Consider the following 24,776-nt stretch of genomic DNA (forward strand, 5'->3'; position numbering starts at 1 on the left):
CATTCCATGAAGTTGCTTTGATACTACTGAATTGCATATCTGACATGTCACTGAAGTCCTGCATATAGGTGGGAGTGAAATATTAACAGAAGGGACCTTGCTGTTGATACACAAACCAGATTTAGTCTTTGTCTGAAATCAAATGTTCTTAAACTGAAACTAATTAAAAGCTTTACTGAAAAATCAGTGACAAGAAATCCTAATGGAAGAATGAACAAAGTAACAGCTTTTGCCTATGCAGGATAGACGAGCCGTGCATAAAGAGATAGACACTTGAATCAAAGCAAACAACTAGGTTTTACATCAGTAAAAAGATGGCATTTTACAATCGCTGCGTTTCAGTAAGTAGAGGGAGCTTGGGGTAGGATCTGCGGCATCGTTCTTGGGAGCCTGTTTTAAAGAAGTCAGTGTTCTGCTTGGCCCAGATAAGCAAAGTTTCACTTCAGTATACTTAGGCTTGCCAGAAGGTGAAATTAAGAAGTTAGGGAGGAAAAAGAAGAACATGGTATCAGGAGGGATATATATATTGTTTGTTAAATCCCGTTTCTTGAGCTAAATATACTCAGCCTGGGTTGTGTGCTCCTGCTAAATAAAATCCTCATATTACAGAGCATGAATTAGAGCAAGGCACAGTGGGGTGTTTGGGTCTTTGGTTTTAGTTTTGTTTCTCCGAAAGGAGCTAAAGATACTGCTGTGGAAACAAAATAGAAACACACATCATAGAAGTAGTTCTATGCTCCTTTTTCATAAACATAAGGCCTCTGTTAAGTGTCGTGTGTTGACGGTAATAATGTGGCCAGAAAGGTGATTTATGTTCATTATACCAAGAAACTGCATTTGTGAAAATGGAGTTAAGGGGGGAAAAATGGCACCACTACACACCATACCTGGGCATTCTGGAAAACTGCAGGATTGGGGTATTTAAACCAGAGCTCTGTTATTTTTTGTTGGTTGAGGGGATGGGAGCAGAACAGCTTTTTATTTGTATAATTGCATTGTGAGTTCCAGTGCTATAATTACCTTCAAATGCCTTTTTAGAGAAGGTCTGAAAACAGCTGAATGTACATCACTGTTTCCCGCACACCCACATACACAGATTCTGCTGGCCTAAGATTTCTTGTTTAAAATTGTTTTATTAAGGAATAGAGTTGAAGTTTAAAACTCCCAGTCTAGTCTTTTGGTGTTCTACCCCTGATGCAGTGATTGATGTCTTAAAGGTTTGCTTAAAACCGTCATAGAATCATAGGATTGGGTTGGAAGGGACCTTAAGATCATCCAGTTCCAGCCCCCTGCCACAGGCAGTGACACCTTCCACTAGAGCAGGTTGCTCCCAGCCCCGTCCAGCCTGGCCTTGAACACTGCCAGGGATGGGGCAGCCACAGCTTCTCTGGGAAAAGCATAGTTTTCTTCAGAATAATCTACTTTTAAAGTAATTGCTACAATGTCAAGGCCAGTTTGGATGTGCAAATTCTTGACTAATTCACTGCAAGGGTATAAAGTGCAATTTACCTGTTTATAATGTGCTTTATTAAGCATAAGCTTTGCTGCTTTTACAAGTCTCCTTTCTCTTTGATCAGACCACCAGTGTTTCAACAGCCCGTCATATTCCTTGGTGCAGATGTAACTCATCCTCCAGCTGGAGATGGAAAAAAGCCTTCCATTGCTGCAGTGAGTAAATTGTGTAATGATCTTTAACCCCCGCTCTGTCCTGCTGTTCATCTCCAATGCATTTTATTGGTTTCAATTCTTTTGTGGTCCATTTCTTCTCTCCAGTTATAGTGTTATAAATGACTTTTCTGCAGGGATCTAATGAACTTCAGAGAACTTGCTCCAATACTAATTCCTTACATGTGTATAGTAGCTTGTAAAATGCCTGGGCTGCTGCTACACAGAGGAGCTTTTCTATTAGCTGCTATTTATCAGCAACAGTAATGAGTTGGTGCCTGTTTAAATCTGCTTATTCAGCAGTTAAAAATGTTAAGACTTTATCCATTACTGCTGGGGAGCTGGGTTGGCTTAGTTGTAGTTTTAGGTGATTCAAGCTTCCTCATAACACAAAATGTGCAGTAATCTCTTGGAAAGGCTGGGAATGAAAATCTCTGGGGAATGGCCTTTGACTGCATGATGTTAAAACACCTGTAGTGCCTGCTCTGGCTTATTGAATAATGAAGATGTTTGGTGACGGTATGTGCAGTGTCTTATCTGTGGTGCTAAATACACAAAGAACTGAAAAGCCTTCCCTTGGCAGGCAGTGTCTGTCTTAACTGACTTGCAGAGTGTGAATTTGACTCCATCTTTGCTAGGTCAACCACTTAGTTTACACGATACTGTTAGAAAGCGAGTGCACTTACCTTCATGAAATACCTTTAATAAAGTGCTTTGAATGGTTTGATACTAAGCATGTTCTCCAACAGGTTGTAGGAAGCATGGATGCTCATCCTAACCGATACTGTGCCACTGTTCGGGTCCAGCAGCACCGCCAAGAAATCATCCAGGATTTGGCTGCCATGGTCAGGGAGCTGCTTATTCAGTTCTACAAATCAACTCGATTTAAACCAACTCGTATCATCTTCTACAGAGATGGTGTTTCCGAGGGGCAGTTTCAGCAGGTTAGGTTTTTCTTGCTGAGGTTTTGATTATGTAGGTTTCTGGTAGTAATGTAGCTTTATGTAATTGGAGTTCTGAAAAGAAGTATACCCTCTACAAATTCCTTGCATTCTAACCAAGCAGAGCAGGGAAACTGCTTTCACATCTTTCACGAGCTTTGTGTTTAATGCTTTCCTCCTTTAAAGTCATGGCATAATAAAATGATACCTCAGTTTGCATTATTTCCCTTTGGAATATTTTGCCTTTGAAATTCTTCCCTTTGCAAAATTACAAATGATCAAGTCTACTTCTAGCATTCAAGTTATGTTCAGTATCTGTGACCTGTCCAAGATACATTAGTCCAACTGTATCCCATTGAACTTGGACTATTTTTAAATGAAAAGTATAAGCTACTTTTCCTATTTTTTAAACCAGGATTAGTAAATGCTGTATTTTCACATTGTCACTTTTAATTCATTCCTGATGAAACTCGACAAATTCTTGTAATTCTTTTGTTTGCTTACAAGTACCATATTTTATGAGATATTTCCTATATGGGTTCAGACTGAAACAGGGCAAGTTCAGGTTGGTTACAAGGAAGAAGTTCTTTACTGTGAGGGTGCTGAGGCACTGGAATGGGTTGCCCAAGGAAGTTGTGAATGCTCCATCCCTGGCAGTGTTCAAGGCCAGGTTGGACAGAGCCTTGGGTGACATGGTTTAGTGTGAGGCATCGCTGCCCGTGGCAAGGGGTTGGAGCTGGATGATCTTAAGGTCCTTTCCAACCCAAACCATTCTGTGATTCTGTAAATTTTAAAGATATTCACATACACTTTCCTGTATTTTTATGTGTAAATTTAGAGAATTTAGTGAATTTCTCAAAATCCAAGGGGAAGGAAGTAAAGATCACTTGGTAAACTTGAATTAATAAAATAATCTTAGTATGAACTTTTGATTTTTTTTTTTTTCCCCCCTTTTTTTCAGTGATTACTTTATAATTAACCCAAATCCCAAACAACTGCTTTTTGTTCTATTGCCTTCCCCTTCTCCATTCTTACTGATGCCTGCAGTCCTGCCGGAGACTTCACAAAGCTGGGAAAGAGCACATAGTTGAGCAATTCTGGATTGTATCCCTTGTGCTAGCCTGAAAAATAATGAGGCTGTTGTATATTCACCAGCCTAATTAAATGTTCATTTGTATTTGGCAGTTAAGAAGATTTTGACATGCAGCTTATTAGTCCAAGCCTTGTGCTTGGAGCTGAACAAATATGGAGCCAGCTCTTTGCCTGGCTCAGGAAACTGGTGATTTAATTTGTTCTCATTAAGTGAAGAGATGAAGGTTTGATGCTGCATGCTTTGACATCTCATTACTGAGTGACAATGAGGAAGGAACATGATAAATAAGAGTCATCTGCAGATAAATAGGAGTAAGAGATAACTATCTTTCGTATTTATCATGCATCTTTGTGTTTATGATTCAGGTCCTCCATCATGAGTTGCTGGCTATCAGAGAAGCATGCATTAAACTAGAAAAGGATTACCAGCCTGGAATTACTTTCATAGTTGTGCAGAAAAGGCATCACACCAGACTCTTCTGTACAGATAAAAATGAACGGGTATGTTCTAATTGGGACCAGCAAGTACCTAGCAGGCAGCCAAGTTCCCTGTTACTCACTCCTTGTTTAGGTAGTAAGAGACTTGTTTGAAAAACTACATAATACAGTGGGTGAGATCTTTCTATCTGGAAAGGAAAACCTTTGTTTTGTGTCCCATATAATAAACTGGTAAGAAGCTTTTATGAACCATCAGCAGGATTTGCTTTTCAACAAGTCTGTCCAGCCTTTATCAGCTTTTTCAGGCTGCTTTTCCTTTGTTTTACTGTCTGAAGATCCTCAAGGCTTGAGATTAATCTGAGTGGTGAAGGGTTTATAATGCAGATGTCTGCATCTGGAGTTGTAGGCACTCTTGGTTGCAAATGGAGATCTGTGTATTATTTCCAACTGCACTTTAAGGCACATTTCTTGTGATTCCAGCGCTAGTAAGTTCACTGGTTTGGTTGTCGTTGACTAGAGAGGTACTCTTGGGTTACCAGCAGGTGTAGACACCTGCACAGTAGACAAATTGTTAGGTAAGGTGAACCCTACACTTTGAGGACACTTTCTTTTCCATTATTGCTACCTTTAAGGTATCCTGCGTGTCTAATGTCAGACATGTGGAGTTTGTTTTGGTATCACCTTTGGTACCAGTACATTATTTGTAGCACTGAAAATCTCAAATGGTTTCATGAGTGTTTCTCAGCTGTTACTGTATCTGTGTGAAGTACATGTAGAATTACTTGATGCGAGGAGATTCCTCAAGTCTGGGATGGAGTCATTGCTGTAAGTGAAGAGTTTCCAATGGCAAACCTCTTTTCACAGATGAGTTTTTTCATGTTGTTCTTCCTTGTGTCAGGCTTCTCTGTGAGCATTTGAAGCCCAGTAGGTTTCAAGGCAATAGTAACTTTAAATGCTGCCATGAAGGTGGTTTTTATATTGATAACATACTATGATAACAGTTGTTAAATTGATTTAAAGAGTATTTTAAAGTTCTGCTTGTAAGTAAAGTGGTTTTGAGGGAAGAGGAGGCCTGTCTTACAGCTGTCCTCTTTCAGGTATAAACAAGAAAAGTTAGAGGGGAATAACCTGTCCTGGGGTAGGAAGATGAAAAGAAATTGACAAATGAGTTGCAGGAAATTCTTTTCACATTAATCAGAAAAGCTAATCCGTGGGTAACTTCTAAAAAGGTTTTGCAGCTCTTTTTTCCCCTCCATAGTAGAGACTCCAGGTTTTCAGTTGAGCAAAACTTGAGTTATTTCAGTTTTGCTCATTGTCTCATTTTGCTTTTCACCGTTTTTGTTTTTTGTGGTCTTTCCTTACTCTGCAGCTGCAAAGGACAAACTCTGTGTGTGCCTTATTGTCTTGGCATTTTCTGTTCACACAGGTTGGAAAAAGTGGAAACATTCCGGCTGGTACCACAGTGGACACAAAAATCACCCATCCATCCGAGTTTGACTTTTACCTGTGTAGTCACGCTGGTATTCAGGTACAGCACTTTGTGTGGGATGGTAACTTTCAAACACTGGTTGGTAGTATTTTCTGTGTTCTTTGCACAGGAGACTAAGGGTACAACTTTCATGTGTGTGTTTCAGCTTCTGTGCCATCCACAGCGCTCTTCTGTCATGATTAAACTCTAACAGAAACAATGAAACTAAGCAGTTATGAAGCATCCCCTGTGCATTTAGTTTATTGTGCTTCTCTCCTGTCTATGTACTGCTTTGAATGGTCGGAGGTAGTTGGACTATCTTGCATAGCTGCCTCTTGCATTAAAATCACTTGAAATGTGCATCCAGTTCCTAGGAAACAACTACATTTAGACAGCACCATTGTAATTTCACGTATTCTTGTGATTTCCTCCTCCCAGTCAGGAACAGAAGCTAGTAAACAGCAACAGTACTGAATATGCTTTTATCCAGAGTATTGAAATTTAACTGTCAACAGGGTCACAAGTTAGATTGCTGTGAGCTGTTAATATTTTGCCTAAAGATACTTTATATGATGGCTTTTTGTCAAAGTTGAGTTTACAAGACGAAAGCTCAGTTCCATAATATCACTTAATTTCAGTAACAGGGATAAAATCCCTGGAAACGCAATCCTATCTAGAAATGCAAAGGGATAAGTTCTGTGGGGGGCACTTTTTAAAGCAAAACTTTGCTGAAGGATGTGGAATTGATCACACATGATTTTTGAGGACGGGTCTGGTTTTGCTGCAGTTGTCCTGCAGAGGTGGGAACGCAAAGAGCCGTGTTTGAAATGCTGACATCCTGTGTGTGATCTGCCTTCAGGGAACAAGCAGACCTTCTCATTACCATGTCCTCTGGGATGACAATCGTTTCTCTTCAGATGAACTGCAGATTCTCACCTATCAGCTGTGTCACACATATGTACGTTGTACCCGTTCTGTTTCCATCCCTGCACCAGCATATTATGCTCATCTGGTTGCCTTCAGAGCCCGGTATCATCTGGTGGATAAAGAACACGATAGGTAAGTTACATAGTTTTGAAATATAACAGAATTGGAAAGGAAGCAGGAAGGAGGTGGGCTTGTTCATTCTGGGGTCAGTAGTATCCTCAGTTAGCAGTTCGAGCGTAGATTTGGTCTTACCACTGAATGCTAACTGTGGAAAAAGGCAAATGTTCCATTTGCTTCTGTGCTTCTTTTGCTCTCAGAACCTCAGTGGTGTTTTAAGGGTCATTAACTTCTGACCATTCTATTCAGAACAAATGAATGAACCACCACCACATGCAAGGACAGGCAAATTAAATAGGGTTTCTTTTCCCTCCAACCTTTTTGTCCCCCCCCCCCGTTCTCTTGCAGTGCTGAAGGAAGCCACACCTCCGGTCAGAGTAATGGCAGAGATCATCAAGCACTTGCTAAAGCAGTTCAAGTCCATCAGGACACGTTGCGCACTATGTACTTTGCTTGACATGTTTTAATGTTTAGCAACTCAGTACAGTACAGAGTTGGATTCACATGAGACCAGCTGCACTTAGACCAACAGTTGCCCAAGCTACAGTGACAGCCAGCAATGAGTGATGCATCTGAATTCTTTTCCTTTCCCATTTACAAGCAAGTCTTCCGTCCAGAATTTCAGACTCGATTATGAACTGCGTTCTTGTACCAAACCCCACTATTGTTAGAAATGTGGTTTGCCAAAAGTCTCTAAGCTGCTTGCTATAAAACAGACCCTTATTTTATAATTGAATCAAGAGCTGTGATCTCAGGGCTTAGGGAAAAAACAAAAAACCAACCCCCAAACCTCCTCATTCAGTTTGCTATTCATTGAATCGCTTTAACTAATTTGGAAAGATCTAATTCATACTCGAGTTTGGGCTAAAATACCAGGAATTAGCTTTTAATACAAAGGAAAGCAAAGCATTATTATTTTTTTTTTTTTTTTGGACTCTTGATGAAGCCTTGATTATTCTGGATGCATTTCCAAAATTGTTATTTTTCAAAAGAAAAGAGTGACAAAATCCTGGTTTTCACTGTCTTACAAAGATCCTGCTCTGTGTGTCTAAGGGCAAATGTATTTTCTGAAGCTTGTTCTTGAATGTTTTTTATTGTGCTGCATTTGAAAATGTTTTTCATAGACTTAAAGAAGAATTTTAAAGCAAAGACTGAACTCGTACCTAAGCTTTTCATAGGTCCACTTGGATTGGCAAAAGACAATGTGCCATTGAAAACCTGATTTGTAAGGAGTTTTTTAGAATCACACTGACAGCTAACGTTAGGGTTTGTCATCCAGGACTGTGACACTTACCTTTCCAAAGTCTCTAAAGAATACGGGTCTGTGGTGAGAAATACAGTACAATCCTTTTTCACTGTTGTTTGAGTTAATGTAAATTTTATATATGTTTCACAGTATTAATGTGATAGACTAGATGCTATTATTTATTTTTATTTACTAAGGAGTGCTCATTATACTTCTGTTATCAAGAATGCTTTGGATTTGGAAATGAAAATGTTATCGTGGGGACATTACTCTTCAAGTGCAAAAATATGCAATCGACTTTGGGAGGGTTCAGAGATCCAGGCAGTGTATATTGTGTAGCTTGTAACTTGTAGAAAGGCTTTTTAAGCGTGCACGCGACACAGCAGGTTGTACCTGTGCAGTTCAGAGACGCACACGAGACCAACATTCTACATTCATTCAAGCACAAACCAATTGTATGTTATTTATATGTTGAGTATTGGTGAAGCAGGAGCTCTGGTAGAGGAGAGTGGCTCACTGTGATTGAGACAGAAGTCAGTATCTATGCAGTAAAGAGAAATCTTAGGAAACTGAAGTTTACTTATGAAGGGAGGTGAAACTCTCTTTGTTATGCATAAGGTCAATAGTAAATGTGAGAGTTTTGGCATTCTCTTAGGAGAAGCATTAGTTAAAACTGATCATTGTTAGACAAACGCTTCTGTTAGTTTGCACACTGGATTCATAACAAACCATAATACATATGTAAACCATTGCACTAATGATGATGCCACAAGCAGAAAACAGAAGAAGCCCAAGGAACTTGTTTATGCTGACTTGATTTTGTTTATTTTCTTAGATAACTGAAGTAACGTGCTATGAGGCAGGTTTTACACGTCATTCTCTTCCACTGATCCATTTTGCTTCACCTTTTCCCTTCTCTCTCAGCAGATGCTCAGTCACTGTTTTGAATACATTTACCTCTAGCCACTCAAACGGGCGAGTAGCTTTAACCAGTACAGAGGTCTGTGCCATACAGCAGATAAACTCTAACCAGTTGCTGTTGAATAAGCTAGAAAATGCCCGACCTTTGCTGCATAAAGAGTTTTAGGTACATAACTTTGTGCAAGGTCAGATCTTCACCTTCTGTGTTGGTTGTCAGTGTTGTTTAGGTGAAATAACACTGTAAAACCTATTAATAGGTTCATTGTATTATTCTAACTTGGTGATTAGGCTGCTGGTTCAGATTTTCTTCTTGGTCATAGTTATGTAAATCCAGGTTTTAAATGTAAATCCAGAGTTTAAATGCTGGTATAACAGAAAGCAAATTCCAGGTCACATTGTCTGTCTTTCTGTGTTCCAGCCTTTCCATGGTGGATGTGTTGTACTTCTCTGTGCGCTTGCTTGAGAGGTTTCATACTTCAGTGAAGATTTTAATTTGGCAGAGTTTTATATAAGAATTATTTTTTTATATGAATTATTCTTAACAAATAGGAAAAAATTCAACCCTTTTAAGACTCCATTTAGTTTATTTGATGTTTGTTATGCAGAGACCTCTTGGATGTGAAATTCCTTCTCCTCTGCCCTCTCTGTGCAGATCTGGAGTAGTAAATGACTTACGCAGGTGGTCAGACGGGGTGAGGAGGGCAGAATCTGTCTTGACCTCAAATCTTATCTCTCAAGCAGACTGTGGAGTTCACTGCATCCTGTTCAGGATGCAGTCTTTGGGCTGGAATACTTGTTGCAGCTCCTTGTTGTGAGAAAAGAAGTATTAGGCAGACACTTAATCTGAGAGTAGCCATTGTCTGTGTATGCTCTTGGAAACAAGGAATTTTATGTAGCTTTCCTTCCCCGAGCATGAAGAACTTGGGATGGTTCTATGCATTTCAGGCTAAGCACATTTTTGACTTTTACAATTGTTTTAATCCTCTTAATACTGCTAATTCTTTATGGCTTGATTTCTCCCTCCTTTCCCCTCTCCTCCTTCCCCTGCAAGTGGTGAATTAGTGGATAATTTAAAGCCTTTCTAAAAACATACTGATAAAGTTTATGCTTTGAAAAATACAGTGTGCTCTAAGTCCAGCAGCTACCTTTTTGGGAATGCTTTTAGTATAAATTACATATTCAAAAGTGTCTCCTGCCAAAAACCCTACCAGAACACCTAAACCCATATTCTTAGGGTCTTTTTCTTTCTTACCTCCCATGTGTCTTGTAAGAACAGCAGTATCTCAGGTAAACACAAAGCTCAAGATGTCTCTATCTCACACACATTCCTGCTGTTGAAGTCGCAGCTGAGGTAATTATAACCACTAAGTCACTATGCAGCTCAGGTCAGCAATAACCAAATGTGCGTTACCCTCTGGCAGTTGGGGTTTTAATCATCCCTTGCATGACTTCCATTGTAAGAGAGTGCTGAGCAGGACCTCATTCCTTGCCTTCCTCCTGCTCTTTATGTTCCTGGCAATGACCTTGTCCTTGAATTCGGCCATTGGTGCAGGTTGTCCTGGTGCTTAGAAGTGACAAAACCACCTTATTTCCCATGCAGGCGTGAGCAGTGTGATGGATAAAGTGATCACTGCCAGCACCATGCCATTTCTTTTGTTTTAAAGGAGTGTGCTTGAGGGATGAACTGAGTGCCTGCTATGGGTTTAGTTTTCTCTGATCTTGGTTTTTATGGAAATGGTAACACTGTTGAAACAAAAAATATTCCAAGATTCCAAGTTGGCTGTGGAATTTCTGTCTTCAGAGATGCTCAGACTTGCCTGGATGGGTCCTGGCACAGTCTCAGTTCACTAGACCTGCTTTGGGCACGGGGCCATCTCCAAAGAGTCTTTCTGAAGCATGGGGTTGTGTGGCAACAGCAGCTCCTTTTTGGGAGGTGAAAAATAGTATCAACAAACAAAATATACTTTAAAAATGTCCCTTTTTATTATTATTTTTATCTTATGTACAAAACATTACACAATAATTGTTTGCTTGGGTTTGGAACTTTCTGCTCCTGTGGCTGAATAGAAGAATAAGGTATCCACTTCATCTCTTCTAGCACTGGGGAACAGCTGAGTTGATCCTTAGGAGGAAACGTCCTGTTGTGAAATGCTGAAAGTAGGTGGATTTGCCTTTGTGTTTGTATGAGTTTGGCATTCAAGATAGCCCTATGCAATCTTAACACTTCTAGTGTGTGTCTATGCACTGATGTATGGCGTGAGACCACCTGTTTTTGTTTGAGCTCCTCCTGGCTTGGTGTGGTTTAGACTGTTTCAGCAGTCATATTTGGCTTGCTGAATCACAATCAATGATATTCCATCTTTCCAAAGCTCTGGCACATGAACTTCCTCCTTTCTAGATCTGTTGGGTTTTGGGTGAGTTTGTTGTTTGCTGCAGTTGTTAGGGAAAGGTCTTAACCTGCTGGAGCCAGTGTGGAGAATTTACAGGCAGTTTATGCTTAAAACAAGAAATCCTAATAAATACTTCATCCAGGCCCCCAGGCAATGTGTCCTGATTGTAAAAGCAAAAAGGTTGTGAAGGTTTAACTTCAGTTCTGACTCTGTCAGTAACTCCCATGGCCCTTGTCCGTTTTTAACTTGTTCACATCTTAGGGGATCACTTTTACAAGTAAGACAAAGAGATCCTATTTCCAAAAGGATTTTTCCATTTCAGCTCCTGAAGGGTAGGTTCTTGTGTGCCCACTTGCCTTCTGAAAAGACTGAAGTTTCTAATTGAGTTAAGAGGCTTCTGAAGCTTTTACCTCAAGTCAGATGTACATGCACAAAGGCTTTTGTTCAGCAGAAGATCAGGAGGCCTTTGCACCTTGTTGCCAGTGCTGCTGTCCTTACTGCAGCAGTAGGTTCCTCAAATACAGTGGTCATCTGCATCTCCCCTGTAGAACCCCCAACATTTCTTATGCCAGTGAATCGCTGGAATTTAACTGAGAGCAAGGGCAGGAGGAAGGTCTGTGTTAACATCCCCCAGCCAAATAGAATGGATTGTTGTAGGGTTTTCTTACTGTACCTGTTTCTTTTTGAGGAAGAATGTTGGTATTTGAAGTGAGAACAGGTTGTTTCATGCTTATTCAAGACCACAAGTACTAGAAATGCAGCACTGGGACCTTTAGAGATTGAGATGGACACACTTGCCTCTGGATGTAACTAAGTTGAGCATCTGGTGGCATACATGGCCCAAAGGGACTTCTTTCTTTTTGAAGAGCTCTTTTACACATTAACTAAAGGAATGTAAGGAAAGTTCTCATTAGTATTTTTCACACTTGATACCAATGTAAGAAAATCGCATTCTTTTCCTAGTTGTTTAATACTTTTCTCCTACAGTAGCATCTCTTCTTATGTATTGATCCTGCCAATGTGGCTTTCTCAGTTTCTAATGCAGGGCAGTACATTGTTTCATTACTTTTCTATTACATTTGATAACATGCTTCTTGATGCATACATGCAGTCTTTTCTAAGGAAAACTTCAAGTAAAAGGTAATTGCACTGATTATTTTGTTTTTAAACTCCCTTTTTACTGTAAGACTTCTTTTTTGCATCTGCTGTAGCTGTTTGACATACTGTAAATAATGCTATGTATAGCAAATACTGAAATGCTGTGGATACCATTCCTTGTTGTTCTTGCTTCTTGGAATGCTGCCATATTTTCCAGTATTGAGATATGAGCTTTGGGTTTTAAATGTTGTTATACTTTCTGTTTGCATCATAGAATGAATCCAAGGGCACAGTTGCTATATTACAGTGGAAGTATTTAGGGTTCATCTGAGTTTATAAAGTATTTCTTCTTTCTTTATGCACATTTCTCCCACACTGTAAAGATACAAGGACAGGTTTTAAGCCATCAATGTGCTTGTTATCTGTGCAATGTTTAAATGCCAATCTTTGATATCACTGTTAGATAACTTATAGCATTAATGTAATGTCCATACTATCAACTGTAGCTGTCACACGTGTTCCGTGCTTCTTCCAGCATCTGATTCTTGTGTCATATGAAGAACTGGTCTGTGTGGCAAAATCAGTGGAATATTAGGGATTTGGGATCCAAGTTGCAATGTCTTGCTCTCTGTCCCTCCATGGGTGTGATACTGTTGAGTGCAGTGGATGTTTCAGTGCTCTGAACTAAGAAATAGTGTTGTGTCTCTGATTGCCCGCATGAGAAAGCCATTGATCTCCTCTCCATCAGTAGTTGCCTTTTGCTTCTGTAACCCTTGGAAACAGGAGAGACCCAAACTCCAGCCCCATTGTTTAGCATTAGGATGCAGAACAGCAAGTTTTGCCTTCTGTTTCTGAGGGTTAATGACTGGAAAGATGCATTCAACTGAGATGGTTTTAATCTCAAGGTTGGGGAGAGGAGTGTTATGTGTGCTCGGTGTGGCACCTAATCAGTTTTATCTCATTTAGTGTGTTTTAGTTGCTTTTTCTGTGTTGTTTCTTTGCCTGAAGTGTTAATATGAATGTAATGGCTTGGCCAAATCACTACAAAAGGTGGTTTTGTGATACTCTCTAGTATCAAGCAGATGCAGTTAAAGGCTACCTCCTGTATTCTTCCACAGATGAATTCATTTTTAAAGTGAACCTACTGCTAAGCAGCCAAAATATTCCCAAACCAACTATTTGTACTGTTCTGTTTCTTGCTAGTGAATTAGCAGTGCCATACTGTGATCTTGGATGGCTGCTCGTTGCTCCTTCCGTCTTCCTAAGGTGTAGATGTGGCTTGTTGGGTGTTGAGAAGGTATCAGAAGTGGTAAATCAGACATGTGGCACGGTCGCTTTTGGTCAGGGTTACTCGATAGCAACAGCTCCCTCTTCGACCTCTCCCCTCACCCGCTGAGTTTCTGTTGTTTCTAAATGAGAAATGCTTTTGTATTGTAGCTATTGGCCCAAAAATGTCACGTTTCCACTGAAGATGACATGAAGGTGCTTGAAATCTATTTTGAATCTGAGGCAAAAATTATGTATTGAAATATTTTTGTAAGGTATTATTTAGCTAAGTTGACACAAGACTGTAACAGTGAAAATACTGCATCATTCCCTGCTCAGGCCATGATAACCTTTAAAATGGGGAAACCAAACCAAACCACCAAAAAAACCCACCCCAAACTCGAGTATGTTCATGTGGTGACTATTGAGTGTCAGTTATATGCAAAGCCTTGGCTGTAACTCAACCTCAAAATAAAGGTGCTTTACCTGACCTGAAATGAAACTGTACAAAACTGTGTTAACACATCACATTCTGTTTACAGTGAATCCAGACAAGCTTCCTCATGTCACAATTAACCACTCTGCTGACAGAAATACTACCTGTTGAAGCACAACGCACTGGTGTAGTCTAATAGCAGTGTTAGAGTTTATTCTTATTTCTTATTTAAAAGTAACTGGGCTTTATGCTCCAGACATTGGCATCTCAGAAGTGAGTTTGCTGGGTTTATATGCTACCTGCAGTTGCATCATCTTCATCCTTGGGTGTAGACACTAACGAAGCTTCTTGATGGCAGGGAGGATTGATGTTCTGACTTTCTGCAGGCCAGTTCCTATTGAGCAGTGGTGAGGGACTGAATAAATCAGCTCAGTAATAGCTGAATGGGGTAAAATCCTGGAAGTTTTGTTCAGTTCTCAGTTATAATTTAACAAAGCTCCTCCCAAAAGCACGAATACAGGGGTTTGCTGTAGGGTAAGTGGATGCTTTTCAGACAGTATGTCACTACATCTTGTATCACAGATCCATAGACACTATTGATGTTGCTGTGGCCTGGAAGGGGTTTCATGGTACAGGTGTGCTATATCACTTCCCTATGAGCATATTCCGGGGAAACAGAGTGATGTGTTGTGCTTTCTAGACCAGGTCTGCCAATCCAAAGCAGTATCGGGAAGGGATGAGCCCTGTGCCAGGGGCTTGTCATGCCTTTTTAGAAGAGAAATGCCATCTGTGCTATGCCAGCTACCCCATCCCTTGTGGAAATGAGGTAAGGAGGTGAGGGGAACCGTTTTATTGCAGAGCCGCTGATGAAGCATTTGTGAAGGTGACAGTTACATTACACCCTCTTGGTTTTCCTTATGGCTTCCCTGTGAGGGGGCCCCTGAGTGCAGGCACAGCTGAGGGACAGCCCCTTGCAGATGGGAAGCAGGCAGTCCCCTGGAGTTGCTTTTGATTTCAGCCGGCTGTATTGAAGGGCTTTGGACTTGGGTGGCACAAGGACAGGGGTGTTTGCTGGATTTGGAGGTGTGAGAGGATGGCACAAGCCAGTCTTGGGAGCTTTGCACGTGGCAGCACTAAGGAAGTGGATCCACAGCACAAGGTGAAGGCTGGCTACTCCCTTCCTCCCATCTAAATATCCTCAGAAGAGGAATTGCTTTGAATTTGTCCATGCACTGCGTCAACAGATGCATTTTAAAACTACCTGTGGCTACTCCTCAACCACCAGCCTACCTATGTTCTTTTGAAAAGCCTGCTATTTGCATTGCAAGTCTGTTTTAAAGGGCACATTCATTTTTATGTGGCTCTGATGAGTGCACAGATTTTAGCCTCTTGTGTTTTTTTTAATCCCAACCTTTTGGATGTGCTGTTTTACCAGGTTGCTTTAGTTTTGTTACTCCCCACCCCCTTTCTTTAAGCACAACTGAAATACGTGCTGGAAATCATCAGCAGGGATTACAGATATTGACTAACCTGGAAGCAAGCCTTGGAATTGTCCCTGAAATACAAAGTTTTCTGGCCATTTTATGGTTTTCTGAGTGTGCTTGACAAGCATGAATTGTGCAGAGGTCAGCAAGCAGGCCTGGGAGTTACTAATCCCTTGGCTTGTGCTCTTTTATTTGCTTTGTTAGGTTAGATTTCCTGTCAGAAAACAAAAATACCTTTAATGTTGACTCTATTTTGTATTTCTCAGCTTTTCTTGTCATACAATCCATGAAGAGAGGAGGCTTCACTCATGCCACTTTATGTAAAATTGCACATCATTGCTTGCCACATACCTAACTCGCAGCAGATCTGGTCTGTGCTTTCTGGGAACCCCAGAATCTCTGCTGCTTGCCTGTGTGCTGTGGGTAGGATCAAACCTGTTGTGTATCAACAGAACATACAAGTTTGTTTCTAGATTTCACCAAAGTTAATTCTATCAGCTGTGAGATGTTCAGATCCCACGGTTTCTGTGCTATAAAAACATAAGGTATACTGCCATGAATTCTGTTGTTCCTGATACGTTTTCTCATAGAACTTCACAAGGCTGAGCCCTTAAATTGCTCATCTCATTTCCAGGCAACAACTTTGTAATTGTATTTTAAATAACATATCTATTTGCCTGACCTCTTGGTTCTAAACTTGAATCTTTAACTGACGCTCAGTTGTCTGTCAGTGCTGAGTCCCATGAATGTCTCCCACCGAAAGATTGTTGCATTTTTCCACTTATTACCTCGTTTTGAGCAGTAGAAATAATTTGGGGAGGGATGGGGTTAGATATTATGTGCTTTCTTTCCTAAATGAAGTTTACTTAAGGAATAATTCCCAGTAGACTGCTTGGGAAAGCAAGGCATTTGTTCGCGGAGGGGAAGGAAAGAAAAGGAAAAGAAAAACCCAAGAAACAACAAATATTAAGTGTTAGTATTACATATTTTGGAAAATCCAGTTATGAATTAGGTGCAATCTGGCAAAGTTCTGTGCTATCCTGAAGAGGGTTACCACTTGTTTTCTGTAACGTGTTGACAAAGCTGAGTAGATTTTATATATGGATGGATGGATGTGAGTATCCACATGTGTGGTGATCACACGTGTTGGTGAAAGGAGAGCAGGGCTGTTTATAGACTGTTGAGAAAAGCGTCAAAGATGGTATCTTGCTGGAAAGATAATAAGCACAATTTCCCTGGTTTTTGCATTACAAAAATCCCTCAGTTCAGGGCAGTTCAGCAGTAAAGATCCAGGCCCAGATTTCTGTGCAGCAAAGTGGTTAACTTGATCTCGGGAGGGCAAGATGGAACCCAGAATGTATTGATTAAATCTGTATTTCTGTTCTTTAGTTTTGGTACATTGCAGGTTTCACTGACATCTGTGAAGGTTTTCATCTTCTGTTTAGTAGTTGTCAAAATGTTTTTTAAATTATTTTTTATAAAATAACTGAAAAAGAACCAAAAATCCATTCAGAAATTTAATATTGTAAATGTTTTCCCTTGGATCCAAATGTTAAAGTTTGCTATTTTTTTGAAAGAAGAGTATAAATAAATACAATGTTAAAGGCCTCATTTCAAGTGGTACTAAATGTATGTTGAGTAGTTTGTGTGTTGCATCTGTAGTCAGATGTCTTGCGCTTGCAGCATAGAGATGATAATAGTTCTGTCTGGCCAAGAGTAGCACTTGTAATACAAGAAGCAGCCAGAGAAATACCCTCAGTTGACTTTGAAATGCATCAGCAGCATTGTAGAATTTACCACGTAGGTTGTAAGCGTCGCTTTATGTTACTCAGCTGAGGCTTCACGTAGGTGTGTGTAGTTTAAATACCCGCTGTGTATCTTGCTAGTGTAGTTGAACATTTGCATGATGCTGTGTGGCGATGCCACTTTAAATTAAGCCTTAACAAAGTGAGAAATCTGTCAGATCTTTTTTTCCTCAGAGTATGCAAAAATACTGTTTAACAGAGCAGGATGTTCCTATAAAGCTCAACCAGTAGAAATCTCACCTGAGGAAGAAAGGGAAACTTGTCGATCTGTATATACTGTGACTGACCTCTTGAGGCACTGGCTGTCACCGTTGCTCTGCAGAAACCAGGCTCGCGGGCATCTCTCCGCAGCCTTCCAAAACCAGGCTTGCTCAAACCTCAGCTTCTTTCTTGGTGGTTGTTGTTGAACGTATTCTCCTCCCTCCCCTGCTAGGAAATCTCTGCTTGAAGGAGGATTGTGATTTAACACTTAAACATACAGCACGGAAAAGCTGTTTCTTGAGTTTTGTGCTTGCTTTCAGATAGTGCCATCATTTCCACTTCTTAATGACTGACATAGAATCCTTCAAACATTTGAAATAGAGGCAAAGAAAGCGTTGGGGACCCAGCTTCCTTTATTTTTTTTGTCTGATTTGGATCTACCTCATTGAAACAGTTGGGTGCTATTGACTCAAATTGTTGAGGAGATTGGCAAAAGCGACCAAACTGCGTGTGCTGACCGACCTCTCCAGAGGCGGCATGTGCGAACCAAAACCTCTGCGTTCATTGTTCAGAGACAACAATATTGTGTTTGAGTTTGATTCTTTGTGCCTTTCTGTTTTGTTGTTCTTTTCTTTTCCCGGTGCATAACAATCCAAAGTCATCATCTTAATGAGAAACAGTAACTGAATTCTAACCACAAAGTTTAGGAAAAGAATAAAAGCCACAAAATGCTCTTTTAGCAAGGTTTAAAGTATTTATGTCTCAAGAAGTCATGAAATGTAGTGTCACGGCAGACCTAAGCAATGAGAAGTACCCAATAAATAAGTTTTGGAAGCATGTAATCCCAACCCTGGCTATATACATCTCTGTGCATATATGCATATACACATAGAGAGCACAGTTTGTTGTGTCGGTGTGTGTGTGCATGTATATGTAAAATAGATACATGTGTGAGGGTGAGGGTATAAAACGTCATTTACTTTTCCACAGTTTTGTATGTAACAGTTTACAACTATGTGTAAGTTTTTCTACTATGTGAAACCTTTTTTACTTCAAAAAAAAAAAAAAAGAGTTCCTTTTTGGAAAATTTTCAGTTGTGATAAACTATCATTTTTTGAAGCTTAAAAAGAGATAAAAAAATATTACTTTTTACCAGTACCTAATGCAGAGGGGGGATTCTCTTCTGTAAAATCGTATTTAGTTTAATTCGTAAAGAAAAGTCTATCTATGGAACTATAAAAGTGCTGACATTCCATCGTGGCAGGACTTCAAAGCTGTTTCCTACAGGCTTTTTGCTGCAGAGAAGACATGAACAAAAGGAAGATGCCTCTGTTCAATGTGTTTTGTAAAACTGCTCCATCAGGTCTGTACTGAAGCTATATTTTCTAAAACCTAATCATCCTTTTAATATGCTGCAAATAAATGATCAGCATGGTTGCACTTTCTCAAGAATAATGTACGCCCTGCAATTGGCTCATGGATAAGGACTTTAGTTTTTTAACAAAACCAATAGTACTTTGGGCAGAAGGTAATATTTATATAGGTACCTCAAGAAAAAATAAAAAGAGCCTGAAAATGCTGCATTTTGTTCCTTTAACATTTTTCATGTAGCAGTTGTTCGCTTTGATTTTATTTTATTAGGTGACTAGCTACCTGTTTTGCTTTGGGGGACCCTGATAGCATTTTAGACCGTGGTTTTCTGTTAATCTCGTAGAATGTAGTATCCTTCCTTGGTTTCATGCAGTAGTTTGGGATGGGATTTGCCCTGGTTTATGTACACAAGGGGAGGGGGACCATGAGGAAATACGCTTTATGTAGACATCAGGAAAAGGATACTATATTCCTAAAACAGACAATACATGTTCCTACTTCTTAATTATTAGTTTTGGGTTTGCTCGTACTGCTTTCTTGATTCTTTTCTCAAATACGAGTGTGGAGAGGGGCAGCTTGGAACGGAGGAAACCCAAACTGACCAAACTCACCCTTCTTGGTCCATGTTTTGGGGGCGATGGCGAAGCAGCAGGACATGGGCTTGGCCACGCTGTGTGCCAAATGCTGTTTAATAAGAGTTGTGCCCCATCTCTGAGCAGGACCCATTCTGCTCTCTGGCTGCTTGCTGGTGTGGGTGCGTTGCCTACTTCATTTCTGAGTCAGTAAAAACCTACAAATGTGCAGAGATGGGGAGTTTCTTTGTTGAGAACTGTTGAAGGAAGCTTCAAAGGCTGTGAAATTGAGCATTTATTGTCATGTTTTTAAGCTTAGGTGGGTCCTTTTCCAAGTTTGTTTTACAGCTTGCAAGGTAAAATAGTTTGCACTACTTTTGCAATAAACTCATGAAAAACCTAACAGTTTCTGTTTTGGTTTCTTACTGTATATATACAACTAATACTAAAGATTTAGCATAGTGTTTTTCACCTCAAAACATAAGACTTGTAACAAGCTCAGAATGCTGTAATTCCTGACAAAATAATGATGTGAATGATATTTTATAAAGTTATTTTGTATGGTGTCAATTTTGTTTTGCCTCATAGTATGTCAATAAAATTCCTCATCTTTACAAGTTGTTGTTTGATGTCTTTAATTTGGCCATTTTCTGCAGTTACTTGTGGACTGGGAGACTTTGTGAGCACGCAGTGGGATGTATCCATGGCCTAAGAAATTTTCCATAGTGAGTAGAGGATCATAGAATTGCAGAATCACATAGGTTAGAAAAGACCTTTAAGATTGAGAGCAACCATTAACCTGTTACTGCCAAGTCCACCATTAAACCATGTCCCTAAGCACCACATCTACATGTCTTTTAAGTATCTCTAGGGATGGTGACTCCACCACTGCCCTGGGCAGCCTGTTCCAATGCTTGACAACCCTTCTGGGGAAGGAATTGTTCCTAATATCCAATTTAAACCTCCCATGGCACAACTTGAGGCCATTTCCTTTCATTGGTTGTTACTGGGGAGAAGAGACTGACCCCACTTCACTACATCCTCCTCTCAGGCAGTTGTAGGGAGCAATAAGGTCCCCCCTGAGCCTCCTCTTCTCCAGCCTAAACCCCCCCAGGTCCCTCAGCCGTTCCCCATCACACTTGTGCTCCAGGCCCTGCACCAGCTCCGTTGCCCTTCTCTGGACCTGCTCCAGCACCTCCATGTCTGTAGAAGAGCAGGAGGAGGACATCTCATGAATGGGAAGCTGCTGAATGCCCTAAATGGAGAAACCAAGGACATGGGTAAGAAGTCCCTCTGTACTATCCAAATAGCAGTTACATTGCAGCATTGGTGCTGTTTCTTTCTTGCTGCCAGAGGCCAGAATCAAATCTAAAATCATTGATTGCTTGGTAGCTCAGAAACTTGTTAAAGAGTCCTAGTGTTTGCTGGTCTGGAGGCTTCTTGTGACAAGAGAGAGCCAAAAAGTTCTTCTAGTCCCACTGCCAGCCCTTGCATTATACTTCTTGGATGTATTTCAGGTGGTTCCATGGCCACTCCAGACTTCAGAGGCAGTATGTGCTGCTTTTAACTGTCTTATAAGTTATAAATCTCCAGTGACTTACGGAAGGTCAGCCTTTTGGAAATACTTGCTTGCAGTCTTACCTTTTGTTGCTTTCTGAGCGATTAAATACACAGAAGTAGCCACTTGGTGTTTACTGTAAGACATCAAGGGGAAGGGGATATCAAAAAGAACTTCAGGTATGCTGAGGAGCTCCTGTTGGGAGCCCAGCCCTGCTAGCACAGATTAGTTTTACTCAGTAACATGAAATAATGTCACAGCAGTCTTCCATTTCAGACAGAGCTTTAACTTTCCCCTTGTTTTTGAAATGCTGCTTTGAATTGGACGAGGGTTTGCTCTGTGTCAAGCTCTAGGGGAAAACAAATACCACTTACTGGGTTTGATGGCAATGAGCCTTGGCGGATGCAAGGCCTTGGAGATGGCTGTGGCAAACGCTGGCAGCTCTGAAGTCCCCATTGAGGATTCTGGCTGAATGAATACAGAAGGGAGTTCAAGATGTTGTGGTCTCACTAATTAACAGAATATGTTCATCATCCCACAGGAAACTTCGAAAGGGAGTGAAATATGGTGATCTGTACTTAGTAACACTGTTCCTTTGTCATGGTTTGCAAGCTTAAGAAGTTTCATCTCCTTTGAACAGCTTTGGCTGGGGGGAAGATCTCACCAGTTAGCACTGTAGGGGAATATACAGCAATATGTATATAATGATAGAGTCATCCTGGAAAGTGTCTCCTGGTCTGTGTTCCTCTGTCTAAAGTCCCTGAACACCTTAAACAGGCCAGGATACCCCAAGGAAACACCAGCAGCAGCTTCCCACCTCGCAGCTGGCCCCCGTGCAGTGCAGGAATGTTCAGCAACTGCAAGCTCTGAACACTCGTAAAAGAAAAAGCCATGTTCCTCATAAGCAAAGCTGGCGCCTTCCCATTATAACCCTGCTCAGAACGTCTGCCATCTTGTTGAGATTTAGCTGTTTATTGCAATGTTTCCCTTACGAGATATGGACAGAGACCTGACTGCAGTACCTGAAAGGTTGTCGTGGGCATCATGGACTTTCCTGTTCCTCCTTTGGGTGTAGGAAGATCTGCCCAGGCCATGGTGGCTGAAGCACTCATAGTTTTGACCCATGAACAGTAAGCTCCTCATCGGAAAAGCTGGCAGGAGGTAAAGTCCTTCAGAGTCAGCAGGGGCAGCTGTGGCCAAGCAGAGGTATCAGAGGCTTTGTGCCATCTGCTTGGGCCCTTCAACAGCAACGGAGGACTTGGTGGTGGGGTGGAAGAAACCCCTGAGCTGTAATGGTAGAAGTCAGAGCCAAGCCCTTTTCTTACCTTCCCTGTTGTTTCAGCTCCAGTTAGACATAGGCTGTGTGATTTCTTTGTTCCAGTGCTCCTCAGTCGCTTTTGGACCAGTCTGAGGAAGTCCATGTTAAATGATGGTGGTCTGTAGCTGGAGCTTTGTAATAGATGGTGAATGTGTCTTTTGATTTACCGCAAGGGATAAAGGTGTGCTGTGAGGGCACTGGGATGTGTCACTTGAAATCCTGCCTTTTGTGTCCCACTGCTCTGGTTTGTGTATTTGCACATCTGATCTCACCTGAAATGTATTTCCTTCAGCGCGTAACCCAGTGTTAACGGGCTGGTTTGGTATTTCTCCTCTTGAAGGACTGATGGGGCCAGAAGCCCCCACAGCTGCTCACTCCTCCTCCTGACCAGGACAGAGGGAGAAACCAGGATGAGAAGGCTCAAGGGCTGAGGTAAAGATGGGGAGATCACGTACCAGGGACTGCCACAGGTAAATCAGACCTCGCCTTCCCCTCGCCCCTTCCTTCCCAGCCCGACCCCTCTCCCCGAGGCGCAGGGGTGCGGATGGGGTCGCGCTCAGCCCAGCACAGCCCCTCTCGCCCGCAGCTCCCTCCTCACCCCTGCTCCAACGCGGGCCCTTCCCCGCCCGCACCCTTCAGGGCCCCCCCCGCTCCCGCCGGGGCTCTGCAGGGCCGCAGCTCCTGCAGGAAATCCCCCCCTGCTGCGGCGTGGGGCCCTCCCCGGGCTGCAGGGGGGTCTCTGCTCCCGCGGGGTCTCTGCAGGGCTGAGGGGATCCCTGCTCCGGGCCTGCAGCACCTCCTGCCCTCCTCCTCCGCCCTCCCTCGGGGTCCCGCTGCTGCTGCTCCCTCCTTGGCTTCCTCCTCCTCTGCCTGCGCTGCCTTTGGCCCTGCCTGGAACCTGTTTTCCCCCTTGCCCCCCGCTTGGCTGAGGGGTTCAGCTGGGTCCAGCACGGTGCAGCCCCGGCTTCACCTCACGGAGGGGAGCAGCCCCGTGGCCGGTGGCTGGGCACGGACACCCCGCACACCGGTGTCCCTGCGTCCGTGTTGCTGTACATAAACTATAGCGTGGCAGGAAGGGGAAGCTGTGAGGAAATAAAGCACAATGGGGTGTGTGTGGAGGGAAACCAGGGTAGGCACTGCGTGAACAGGGGTAACCGAGGTGCCACAAGGAGAACCACTTGTGGAGTGATTCATGTTCCTGGTTTGCAGCGTGTGTCCCTCCTTAGGGCGTGCGGCTCCTCCACCCAACCACCTCCAGCTGATTGTTCCTCCTCACACTTTCCCCTCCTCATCACATCTTTGGTCTCATACTGGAAGATAACCAGTTGTGCAGAGCAGGGGCCTCGGAACTCATTGTGCTTGCTCCTTCTCCCAGGCACACACCATGGCGTTTTGCAGCCTGGCCACAAGGAGAAGGTGACTGCCAGGGCCAGTGTGAGGACATGGTGCGTGCCAGGTCTCTTCCCAAGCAGTTTGGCTCTGCTCAGGCTGTGGAGCCACTGCTTGAGCTATGGGTCTGAGAAGGAAAGGACACATTTCCCTCTGCTGTGACCAACCTGGGATGCAGGACAGCGAGGCACGGCTGACTGCTGGTGTGTGCTACCTGTGACCAGGTACCAGCTGCCAACAGAGCCCAGGTATGTGATGATATGGTCAGGCAGTGGCCTTTTGCCACAGCAGCAGAATTTCCTCCTTCAGTTGACCCTCAGAGGTCTGGCCATGATCTGTCCTGTCCCAAGAAAGCATTTTGTCTGCAGTCCCAGTGCTCCCAGTTGTGTCATGGTGTCACACTGTGTCCTGGACACGTCAGCTGAGCATGCAGAGACATGCTCCTGCCCAGGCTCGTGAGTATGCAGTGACTGAGGAATGTGTTGGGGATTTTGGTTTTCTCCTTTTTTGGGGGGTGTCTAAAAGCAGAGTACTGGTGTTACCTACCACGTATCATAGATTCATAGAATGGTTTGTGTTGGAAAGGGCCTTAAGATCATCCAGTTCCAACCCCCCTGCCATGGGCAGGGACACCTCACACTAAGCCATGTCACCCAAGGACCTGTCCAGCCTGGCCTTGAACACCGCCAGGGATGGAGCATTCACAACTTCCTTGGGCAACCTATTCCAGTCCCTCACCACCCTAACAGGAAAGAATTTCCTAATATCCAATCTAAACTTCCCCTGTTTAAGCTTTAACCCATTACCTCTTGTCTTGTCACTACAGTCCCTAATGAAGAGTCCCCCTTCTCCCCCCACCCCAGCATCCCTATAGCCCCCCTTCAGATACTGGAAGGCTGCTCTGAGGTCTCCACGCAGCCTTCTCCAGGCTGAACAGCCCCAACTTTCTCAGCCTGTCAGTGGTAACCATCTGCAGAGCTACCAGGCATGATCAGCCCCTGCAGATGATGAAGGGTGGGCGATACTTGGGGCTGGCAGCTATTTTAGCACCTTTCACTGAGTCACCAATATCA

The 24,776-nt window shown here is 42.4% G+C and overlaps 2 protein-coding genes across 4 annotated transcripts in view; one reads left to right on the forward strand and one right to left on the reverse strand.

The window, feature by feature from the left end:
* The window catches only part of AGO2 (argonaute RISC catalytic component 2), a 53,922-nt gene extending 46,366 nt beyond the window's left edge, over positions 1-7,556 (forward strand). For all 3 annotated transcript variants that reach the window (XM_061447672.1, XM_061447670.1, XM_061447671.1), the window contains exons 14-19: positions 1,578-1,668; positions 2,415-2,609; positions 4,065-4,199; positions 5,563-5,664; positions 6,464-6,663; positions 6,997-7,556. In XM_061447672.1, the coding sequence (XP_061303656.1) occupies positions 1,578-1,668; positions 2,415-2,609; positions 4,065-4,199; positions 5,563-5,664; positions 6,464-6,663; positions 6,997-7,105 (832 nt within the window). In that variant the 3' untranslated portion in view covers positions 7,106-7,556. The remainder of the gene's footprint in view (positions 1-1,577; positions 1,669-2,414; positions 2,610-4,064; positions 4,200-5,562; positions 5,665-6,463; positions 6,664-6,996) is intronic.
* The window catches only part of DENND3 (DENN domain containing 3), a 410,308-nt gene that overhangs the window by 379,034 nt on the left and 6,498 nt on the right, over positions 1-24,776 (reverse strand). The window lies entirely within an intron of this gene.

This window comes from Pezoporus flaviventris, unplaced genomic scaffold, assembly GCF_033815535.1.
Source record: "Pezoporus flaviventris isolate CSIRO_AGI_PZ_B2104156 unplaced genomic scaffold, CSIRO_AGI_Pfla_v1 ptg000007l, whole genome shotgun sequence".
Classification (NCBI taxonomy): domain Eukaryota; kingdom Metazoa; phylum Chordata; class Aves; order Psittaciformes; family Psittacidae; genus Pezoporus; species Pezoporus flaviventris.